We start from the raw sequence: 11370 nt of genomic DNA, 5'->3' as shown, positions 1-11370 counted from the left end.
TGTGTGTGTGTGGTAACAGTCAGGGAAAATAAATACTGGGGGGGGGGCGGTCATAATGGCCAAACAGAGCGCAGTTCAGTTCAGTTTAAGGCTTATGCGAATTACAACTGAGTATTAACAGGAGGGTGCAGTATGATGACGGACACGCAATTAGGCGAGCTAAAAGGTCTGCATTAAGAGGGATGCATTAGAAAGCCTGGGCTGTATCTGAACAGACTACAGGACTGTTTAATTAGGGTTTGGACAGAAGGTAATATTATTCACTTGATGAAGCAGCCTGTAATGTGTGGAAACAGTGCAGCTGCTGTGAGTACACAAAGACAGCACTCTTATGGCCTTTTTTCTGTAGGCAAGGCAAGGTGGCAAAATGGTCAGCCAGCACAGTTTGAAGCACATACAGTCGATTTCTGTGCATGGTGGAGATAAGCTATGAGTCTTGGGTTTTCCAAAATGGAAAGCTAGGTGCCCCAGAGCCCTTACTTGCCATGATGAAACAAACCCCTTTGTTGTGAGAGCAATTCGGAGACAGATCCATTCTTTTATTTTGGGCACTGACAAGTAGGTCAGAGGAGACTATGACAGTGCTGTGGTGAGGAGTAAACAGCAGCACATGATGTTGTTTTCCTCCGTGTCCTGGCATCCAACACCAGCAGCAATCCTCCTGCCCTCAGGAAGTCCTCACATACCCCCTACCCCCTTCCCTTCTCACAGTTCAACCCACCCCTAACCCTCTCCACCAAACCCCCTGCTCTCTTTGATCTCTAACTTCAGCAACACAGGGCCATTAACCTCTGACATATAAAAGTGGCTAAAGACTTTCACTGTAAACTAGTCTTGCGGCCAAATCAGCCAAATTGCCACAGAGTAAGGTCTCCCAAGAGCAGAATTATTTCCCCTCTGGAGAAGAGGTGGACGGCAGTGCTGCAGCTGCTGAGGTCTGACAAGTGTTAATCTGCTAAGGGGAAACTCATTTGGCTAACTGGTTATGCCACATGGCAAATTAAAGCAGAAGCTGCACGCTCGGCACTGTGTCTCTATCTTTTTTTGTTTTGTTTTGGTGGTTTTTTTTTAGAAGAACAAGAAATAAAAACCAGGTGATTTGGAAAATGCGAGTCTCTGCAGTGATTTGGAAAATTTCCTTGCATAACCTCGGCACAACTGATTGAATTACCTGTAGCTCATGACGAATGCCACAATAAGAGTCAGTAAAAAGGGTCATGCGTCACAGCGGACCAAGCTGAGATCATGACAAAATAAGAGAGTAATGCCCTCCTGCACCCTGCTCTGGATACAGTGCCAAGCTGAAACCGAGCTCTGGATGTTTACAACTCAGGGAGATGAGGGTAGAAACTTCTGGGCATCGTTAACACCCCTCCATGTCCACATCCATTAACTATTCATACTGTGTGTGCCACCTGGAGTTACAGTTACGTGCCAGTGCTCCTGAGAGGGTTATCACCTTTCTCTGACAGTAGCAGAAAAGGTGTGGATTCGGACACTGTCAGGGATACATGTATGTGCCATCTGACAACAAAACTGTTGGGCAATAAACTCGAATTTAGGCAGATGGAAAAAATGATGCATTCATTACAGACAACCGATAAACCTTTTAGAAATGTCTTAATCAAACAGAAAAATACCAACTTACTAAGAAAAGTACTGCACTTAGACAACATCTGGTTTATCTCTCGCTTGATTTTTAGTGCATTTTATTTAATCAGTTGGACACTTGTGTTGTTTGTCATTTTTATCTCCTCCTTTTTCCTTTTTTCCCCCCTCTGTGAGGCACTTTCTAACGTTGATAACGACTTCAGCTCCCCGGGCATGTTTTTCCAAACTACGAGAGTCCAGATTGCAAATCACCATCCAGGTTTGTGCAGCCAGTCAGCCAGAAATATAACTATTTAAAAAAATACTTTGACTCATCTTGGTGCCAAATGTTAATGCCAGACACTTGCTGAACAAGAAGAGTATGTAATGCAAACATTTTGCCTGGTTTGAGATCACTGAAAAATCACAAAAAGGTGTCTGGCCTGCTGTTGAGTGTGTGGGCGTGAGGTAAATAATTTCACAGCCGCTGTCATGAGGGAGGTGAGGATAGTATGTCTGTGAAACTGTAATGCTGGTGCTGTAAAGCTACTGCTGTGGCAAAGTGGCATGCAGTGGGCCTGGATGCCAGGAGATATTAGTGGGTGATATGTGAGAGGGCCTCCCACCTCCCTGTTGATAAATTATGGAGCATCATGACAGGAACAGTTTAACCCAGCCAGCATGACAAGCCAGTTTAGACCATGATCACGAGTCCCGTAGTCACGGCTTACTCAACAGCTCAGTGCATGCTGTCCAGGTTAAACATTGTGTGTGTGTGCGTGCGTGCACGTTGAGAAAGCATGCACACATGTTTGTAAAGTACCTGTGTGTGTTTGCCTGTGGGCTTCCAGAGCGTCCTCTGAGGAGAATGTCGCTCCGCACTGATCACACACGAGCGCCTCTGCAGGAGCTGTAGACAAAATCAAATTCAAAAGAGTGTGTTTTGATCAGACCTGAACACAAACATGTGTTTGTAATTGCAGCCTAAGTCAGTTAATTTCACATTTAAAGAGGACTGTGGAGAAAAGCAACGAGAGGGGGGGGGGACAAAGAGATGCTGTTTGAAAAGTCAGCAAAGAGCCTTGTTTGTCACACACTTGTGCTTTTCAGGTGTTAACACAAGGAAGCAAACGCGCGGAGTACAATGGAGCAGTGGAAAGTGCCGTAAAAACACAACTGGGGACAAACAAAAGCACCAGACAGGGTGCAATGGTCCTTCTTCTCGAAAAAAGAAAAAGGAAAAAAAAGAGCAGAGCTGAAGAGTTTTATTTACCGTGCCCTGTTATCAGTCTCTGAACAGTGAGCAGACTGTATGCCTGAGAGGCCACAGAAGGACTGGGTGTTCTCTCTACAGCAGACGCTTCCTGCCTGCGGCACATCCCTTTATCAAAAAAAACACTTCAGAGTCAACACCCCGAATCCCACTGCATACACTGTAACTACAGTTCCCAGTTCACCTTTGGAATGCCCTTGTCTATTCTGATGAAGACATGAGAGAGACAAGTATGCACGCTGCCAGCAGAAACGTTCAATCCTTGTTCTGCACTCACCTCACACCTGCACAGACAGACAAATAAGACAGATATGCACATACGCACACGCGCACACGCTCGCTCTTTCTCTTTCTCTCACACACAGCTGTTTGGATGTGGGTTGGCTCTCACAGAGATGTAAATCGGTTGCAGATCCATACTGGCCCAGGGCTCATTCACTGATCTATTTTCTGCTCAGCTGGCTTTAAATGAAGTTAAAATGACTCATTAAAACACCCACAAGCTTTGGGAACTCTGAGCGCTACAGCCTAAATGTGGTCCTCTTTCAACTCTTACGATGCCACTATACAGAGACACTCTGCCACTGTTCCCAGTGCTGCACACAAATACCAAAAAAAAAAAAACAACAAAAAAAAGAGAGAGAGCCCCAATCTGTTCATTTCTAAAAACAACAATTTTTGAAAACAAACTGTTACTGTTTTGGAATAGTGCGTTTTGTTACACGGCGTAAAAATAAAACTTGCTTGAGAGTAGTGTTGTTTAGTAGTAACACTAAAGCAGAATTTGCGATCCTGATGTTGTGTGACGCTGTCCAGTGTGGTGTGTTGTGTTGTGTGAGATTGTGTGATAAGGGAAGAAGAGAACATAGTGCATTGTCTTGTGCAGTCAAAGGCACGGAGTGTGCTCTCATCCATAAACCATCAAACTGTCTCCAGACGCGGCTGCAATCGTCCTCCATCAAAACACTTTGTCTGGCATACCAAAATAAGAGCCAGCATCGAGCTGAATACCAAATCAGCCCATTAGAGCAGTGGAGCACTCGCTCCTTAGCAACCAGCGGGATCTAAGGCTGCTATACCGAAATACACAGTGACAAAGAAATGAGATCCACATCTCTCTCTCTCTCTTTTTTTTTTCTGTAGTATTATAGGTTGACACATTGGGATGGGGAGAGTTTATGCAAAAAATTCAAATTAGGTTAAAGGTGCTGCTGTTACGGATGTCGCTGCGAATTGAAAATCAAAGCGCGTTGTGGTGGTCGGGGTAATGCAAGACAATATGTGTGTTTAGGGTTATCCAGAGGGTATAAAAGAGGAGGAACAGAAAAAGGGAGGGGGATCAGGTGAAGTTTAAAGAAGCAGATTCTTTCTCTCATCCGTCAGCAGGATGTCATTCCAAAACAATCCTCATAGAGAAGGCGGAGAGGACAGGGACTTTGCCTTGTCTGTACACATAATCCAACTGAGGTTTCTGTTTTAGTTTCATTTTTAGTCCCTGATCTCTACCCCCCCCCCCCCAAACTCCCCGCCCCTCCTCTCTCTCTATTTTGGATAAAGTAGCTGGGAGAGCAGTCAGGTCTGATTAAGTCTGCATTTGGGTACAGTGTGTTCTGGACACACATCTGCGAGCGAGCCATCACACACGCTTCGGAACACTGGCAGAACACCCAGGCCTGCCGGCAGCTGATGATGTCATCACTCAGAAGGGGCAGAGCTGGCGAGCTGCCAGAGTCTCCGAAAAAACACAGAAACGATTCAAACTGAGAGAGACTAGAGAGGGAGACGGAGAGAAGAGAGGGAGGGAGACGCGCATAGACCTAAGCATGGAAAAGAAAGCATGATCCAAGTATTCGGAGCAGCACTAACCGGCACGGGGAGGGGTGGAGGGGGGGTCGTAGCATGAACAGGTGCATTTGAAAAGCTGCACTACTGTATCAAGAGGGTTGATCAGCTCTGAATGCTCTGAGATGAGAGTGTGAGAGTTACTAAGTACCTGTGTGAGACAGCATGTGCATCCTGAGCCGCATGCTGTCCTGGAAGTGTTTGCCACAGTATTCACAGCCATTGCCCTTCTCCTCATTATGGAGCCTCCTGTGGAAAGACAAACACTAATGTGAGCGTGTTAACGGATTCAAGAAACGGAGCGAGACTGCACTTTTGATAAAGCAAAAAAGCCGCAGATTCGAGACACTTTTATTAAGGTCTCCCAAACCTAGAAGCATCATTGTAACAAGAGGAGCATGTTTTAATTCCGGCAAGAATCCCTCGCTGAATGCGGCATCATTAGCGTAAGAGGCCCTTGGAGTTGTGAATCACAACGCATGAACGCTAAAAGAACACAGACAATAGGATATCTGGCTAATTTCAGAGCGCAAACATACGCGTGCCTCCACCCGCCAGCACTGCAAGACACTGGGCACACACGCAAACCCACTCAGACTAGCGCGCGCACACACACAGACAGCACATGCACGCAAACTCGCATCCCGACATAATATGCACACGCATACACTCCTCCTGTAACTGCAATGAAAAGGAGAAAAGAAGATGATTCGCTGAAGCTCCGCCGGCAGCAAAACCTATCATATCATATCACACACATCCAAGCATGCAAGGCATCTGTACTGTTATCCTTGGATCACCCCGCCAACAGCAGAGCAAATGGCCTAAAAAATCTGTGGTTAAACACACACTGTGGTCATAATAAATGAGACTTAAGATGTCATTTAATTGAGATGAAATCAACATTAACGCCGTCGGGAACAAAAAGGAATCCTTTTAGAGCTGCAGGCCCAGTTTCAAATTTGACCAGCTTCTGTTCATACTAGATTCTTATACTATACTAGATTAGGTTTTATTTAGGCCATCCTGGTGGTCAAGCAGTCTGCGATATATGCAGTTATGTTACAATCTTTGATTTTTGGCAGATGCTTCCTAATATTTGTTAATATGCTTAAAAAAGATGTTTGAGGTAGTTTAGAAATAGTGTCCAATACGATTGCTTACAGCGAGGTCTGCAGCACATGTTGCAGAGTAGCATCAGTGGTTTTCATATTAAATAGAGAGAAGTACATTACTAGAAAAATATTTCCCTATTCAATATAACTGGCATTCTGCATTTATAATAAGAAGCATAATATTACTATTAAGTTCCAATCGCATTTGAAACTAACTTAAACTAACTTCACTCACCGTGCATCAATATGTAGCTGACATTTTTGTCATTTAGTTGCATAGATGACCCCTTAATTACAGAGGTGGGTAATTAATTTTCCCAAGGGGCCACACGAGAATCTCTTTAAAAGCTTATTGGCGTGGCCTTCCACAGCAGTCCCATTTTTCTGTGTGGCTCCCGCACGTCTGCATATGCCAATCATCAGCGTTCTGCATTCCCACTGGTCGTCACTTTAATCACTCGCTTCAAAGCTGAACTCACTTTAGCTTGGCACCCGCCCACTTCGCATCACTATTAGCTTTTTCAGCTGTCACTGCTACGAGTCACTGACTGGTCTCTTCCTTTGTTTGACACTGTTTGAAATACTTGGAAGACCAAAAAAATTTGATTTTGTGACTTTTTAGTTTATTCGTTGTTATGTTTTAAATCATACCATATATGGTTAAATGTCAATATCAGCTTCTGCCCTAAAAGAATAATTAACTGTTGGGCTCCAAATGCAATGAAAGGGGTGGACTTTGTGTCCTGCTGGTCTGGGAGTGGGGACGGGGGTTAAAGGCACTGACCGTGTAATCATAATGTTTTAAAGTCGGAGTCCAGCTGCGAACAACTGTTGCGTTTGATTTTGAATTCATTCCACGTCTTCCTGCCCTCATTTCACTGTCATTGAAACAAAACCGATAAATTATTTGAAGTTAATTAATTTTGGAATATTGAAAAGAGGAGCTGTCCTCAAACATGCAAAACAGGCTTTTAATTTGATTTTAGCGGCTGTTTAGTAACCTTGAAAAGTTAGTGGAACACTGAACTGTTCATTTTATAATTTCAGCCTAAAGGCTGCTGATTTTTTTTTTAATGGTATATATTTCCCAATTTCTTATTTTAATCATTCAAACCAAATGGATTTCTTTTTCTGAAGTGTTTCATACTAAAACTGTGCCAGGAGATGCCTCCTGAACAACACCAGAAAATGTCAATCTGCAGGCCAGGTGTATGCTCAGTGACCTGGTTACAGACCTACAGCAACTTCATTACATCCTCAAGCAGTGCCACCACCGCAGCTCCTTGAACCTGCGGACATGAGCCTGTCTCCGTGAGTAAGCTGTGCGCATCACTAAATATCCCACAGGATGCATTGTTTCAACAGAGTTCTGGAGTGAGGCTGAAATGTCAGCCACAGGCATGAACAGGGAAACACTGCGATCCTAATCATGGGTTAGCTGCACATTAGGACTGCAAACTGTCTTGTTTCTACCGACTGATGATGAGTCAAACGCTGACGAGCTCGCACAATTGGAAACATCTGCAATCAAGTTAATGAGAGCTGTCATCGATCTGGTTAATTTTTTGTGTACAATGACAAAAGGACAAGCTAATAAGTAGGGTAAAAATAAACAAGAACAATAAAAAAACAACAACAACAAAACAACAGAGCCGAGTCGTGAAGCAGAAGTTATCCATCATGTTGCTGAAGCGTCCAGCCCGGCCCCTGCTGAGAGGATCCTGTCTGCTGATGCAAAGGAATGCATATCAAATAGCCTGGGAGACAGACTGTTGTGTGAAGCGCACTTCTGCACAGATAATCAAACAGAATTTAGAAAATGAGGCTTTGTAAATGACAGCATTTTGCGACACCAAGGCCTCTTTATATCAAACCCCTCACAGAGACCCGATTCAAAAGTTGCCGACACGTCTCACTGTTAAGACACGAGTGCAGGTGTCCCTGAGAATAAATGAACAAATTCTCAGATGCTGTTTCAAGCTTTTGACTCGCATTATATTCACTGAGAGAGGGGGAAAATCTCGAAGACGTAGAAAAGGTTAAATTTAAGAGACACGTGTCTAGCATAATCATTCATTATCACAATAAGCACAGATCCACCTGCACGCCCGTCTCCTCCATCTTTTATTAAAGGTAACGCACGACTGTCAGTGAAAATGTTGAGCCGCAGGAGAGTGTAGCAGTGTTTCTTCAGCACAAAATACAACAAAATATTTTGTGATTATTAGCTATTGAGCCTGGCGTTTTTAAAGTATATTATTTCATTTTGCATTAGTTAAAACAAGCCAGATTAAAAATAAACAGCACAAATTAGTGTTAATGGTTGTTTTGTGCATGTTACCTGTGCTGCTCCGCAGCCTGCCGGCTGTGCAGCTGGAGCCCACATTCGCCACAACACTGCTGGCCTTGAGCTGGGGCCTCGTGCCTCATCCCTGCTGCAAACTGGCCAAGCCTGCTCAGGAGCTCCCTGTGCAGCAACCCTTGGTGCAGCAGGCCACTGTAGGTTCTCGGGTCTAGTGGCACACCCAGGGTTGGGGCCACAGAAACAGACACTGGCATGCCCTCCCCTGTGTGGTTGGATGGCACAGAGTATATGGAGGCCAGGTGTTTCTCAGAGATCCCGGGAAAACAGTCAAGAGTGTTTCCTGCCATTTGTCCTCCATCCTCGGGGCCTGTGTGCAGCTCTCGAGCACTGGTGATGACGCTACCTCTCAGGGGCGTCCCCGGGCCTTCGTCTCTAGGCTGGTCTGAGATGCAGCTTCCCTCCCCTGCACTGGAGGATCTGCCCTCATAGCTGTTGGCATCATCCACCTGCATGCGCTCTAATTTTATACTTCTGGGAGGTTCGTGGGATGAATCCTGGGCTATCTCTACACCGCTATGCTGAGCCTTCTGGGAGTTCTCCATGTCTACCACTGTGTCCTGCTTGGGGCTCGATTCAGGAGCTGCCTCAGGCTCTGGGCCAGGAGAGCTCCTCTCAGTCATGTGGTACAGTGCCAGGTGGTGTAGAGCTGTGGGACTGGTGTGGTTGGGTCCATCCTGTATGGAATGCTTCTTGGACATCAGCATTTGCCTCCAGTGCCTGGCCCGGCCATGGTCACTGTGATCTCCGGAGCTGTGATTCCTGACCGCCACTTCCTCGCTCTCCTCTGCCTGGATGGTCTCCAGCACCTTCAGGCACTGCTCCTCCAGGTACTCGATCTCCAGAATCTCAGCAGCATACAGCAAGTCGTCCAAGTCCTCAGCTGTGGCCTGGAGCGAGGCGGTGTAGGCGTACTCTAGGATCTGCTGGAAAGTCTTGGGGGACAGGAAGTCCAGGGCGTAGCGCAGGCTGCTGCGGTGGAACAAGATCTCGAACATTTTGCTAGTGCAGGCCAGGACGGTGCGGTGCGCTGGAAACTCTTGGCCATCCACTGTGATAATGACATCACACAGGGTGCCGGTCAGACGCATCTGATTAGCCCGCTGCAGGAGCGTGCTGGAGTGAGTGGGATTGTGGAGTTGAAGAACACCCATGTTTGTCAGACCCCTATCCACTCGGACCTTTGCTGAGCCCACGCATGAGGTGTGGCTGTCCTGCCTGCTTTGCTTTCAGTTCGCTGTAGGTCTGCGTTTTGGGGTGGAGGAATGAAGATGGAAGACTGTTAGAGCCAATTTCACGTACAGTATGATGCAAAAGGCAGATGATTATACTCCAGGGAACACACCAGTCAAAAGCAACTTAAAATGATATTAATGAATATTATATAAAGTGAAAAGCAAACCCTCGACCCCCCTATGTGATTTCTTTAATTATTTTATTTGATGCACCCTACATGCATTTAAAAAATACCAAAGGGAGACAACAGGTCGATGAGCGCAAAGCAACAGTTTCCACTGCAGGTGATTAGTCTGAGGTTTCACTGAGAGCGGTCACGTCGCTGTAATAACGTCTGCATACTGAGAGGTGACGGTTCAATTTATCAAGCTCCTCACACATTCATCCATTCCTTCAACAGGTAGGCCTGCTATTAACAAAGCCCTTCAAGGGCTGATTAGTTCATTTAGGCGGCGCACGTTCATGATTAGATGTGTTACAATTAAGCGCTCTGCTTAAAAGAAAGAAAGAAAGAAAGAAAGAAAAGAAAAACCTGAGTAAGTTACCAAACTGGCAAAGCACGCAAATAAAGCGCAATCCGCGCATGCATGGATTTTTTTCTATACATCCAAACGGCTGAATGAGTGTCTGAATAATCCCTGTTTGATGTTTTGTGTAGTCGGACCACTCATCACCTCGAGTGATGCTGACGGGCTGCATCCTCAACTAACCGCAACATCAGAGCGCATCAGGTGCAGACGCACAAATCCACCTGATTATCCAAACACATTGCGACAAATTAAGCCTCCCTGCGCGCTTTTCATTTAAGGGGACGCGACGGGTTCGAAAATAAAAGACCCAATTTGTCTAAAATAGTCCAGAGTGCATCACAGTGGCGTGAACAGTGTGCGATACAGTCTGAGCTCATTCAAGTTTGGAAAATCCTAAAGCAGTGCGCGGACTAAACTTAAGTGGATTTCCACATGGTTGCTGCGAATCGAAATTATATCAAGGAGCCGCAAAGCTGACATTATTGTTCAGTGTTAATAATTAAGATGAGGAGGTCTCAAAAGTAGTTCATCGGAGCTGAATCACCTGACAGAAATCAACAGTGGAAAGAATAAAGAGTGGCGGCTGTCAGAGCTGTTCTTACCTCCGTCTCCTAATGTCCTCCGCTGATTATCCAGGCAGTATCATGCTTACACATTTCACAGTACCCGCTCCAAACTCAGTCCTGCTCCAAGTAAGCAAATCATCACCCAGCCACGACAGTCAAACCAGCAGGGGAAAGCGAGACTGCCGAGGAGAATTTTCAAAATAAAACGACGGCCTGAGCGATGTGATTAATAACTGTTGATCCAACTGACTGTTATTATCAGGTTAGAATTACAAACGTAGTGACTGTGTGGCGTTAATACATTGTTTCCAACATGCTGTAACTAACTCAAGAACTAAATTGTTTCCAGAACCAACACTATGATCACAATAAGAGGGGCAAAGTGATCGAAATGCGTGCAGAAAGCACTTAGTGTGAGTCAAAATCGTTATAACGATACTACAGTATTCACGTCTTTGTAGATCGTTGCAAAATGACACTCCTGGAAAAACGGCACTACATGAAGGAAATTATAAAGTTTAGTTAGATTTGATTATTCACAAATATTCTGTGCATTTTATTCACATAAATACTGACACACACATCAACATATTTTGATCAGTATTAAATGATGTAGCCTATTTTACACAAATTACTGGGTTTAACTCTAAGTCTTCACGTGGAAACAAAGGTAGACAGAGAGTAATGGTTACACTTATGTATTTTATGTAGATAATGCAAATATTTTGTAACAGACGTAGAGAATATCATTTTGTATTTGAAGACAAAGAAAGAATGCGATTCTTATGAGGCTTTGCTTCTTTTTCATTTTTGCCAGCTACAAGGTTACCCAACTTGTAAACCGGTGTACTTTAGT

The 11370-nt window shown here is 44.9% G+C and overlaps 1 protein-coding gene across 1 annotated transcript in view; it reads right to left on the bottom strand.

Moving 5' to 3' along the window:
- The window catches only part of LOC102309129 (zinc finger and BTB domain-containing protein 16-A), a 19069-nt gene extending 8371 nt beyond the window's left edge, over positions 1-10698 (bottom strand). The window contains exons 1-4 of the mRNA XM_005932081.3: positions 10551-10698; positions 8162-9427; positions 4857-4954; positions 2414-2500 (exon numbers count right to left, since the gene is read on the bottom strand). Of these exons, the coding sequence (XP_005932143.2) occupies positions 2414-2500; positions 4857-4954; positions 8162-9336 (1360 nt within the window). The 5' untranslated portion in view covers positions 9337-9427; positions 10551-10698. The remainder of the gene's footprint in view (positions 1-2413; positions 2501-4856; positions 4955-8161; positions 9428-10550) is intronic.
- Between the last annotated feature and the right edge of the window lie 672 nt (positions 10699-11370).

The sequence above is a fragment of the Haplochromis burtoni genome, unplaced genomic scaffold (assembly GCF_018398535.1).
Source record: "Haplochromis burtoni strain Fernald_Lab_line unplaced genomic scaffold, NCSU_Asbu1 Contig_144, whole genome shotgun sequence".
NCBI classification, from domain to species: Eukaryota; Metazoa; Chordata; class Actinopteri; order Cichliformes; family Cichlidae; genus Haplochromis; species Haplochromis burtoni.
The sequence above is the reverse complement of the archived record's forward strand: the minus strand, read 5'-3'. Positions and strand labels throughout refer to the sequence as shown.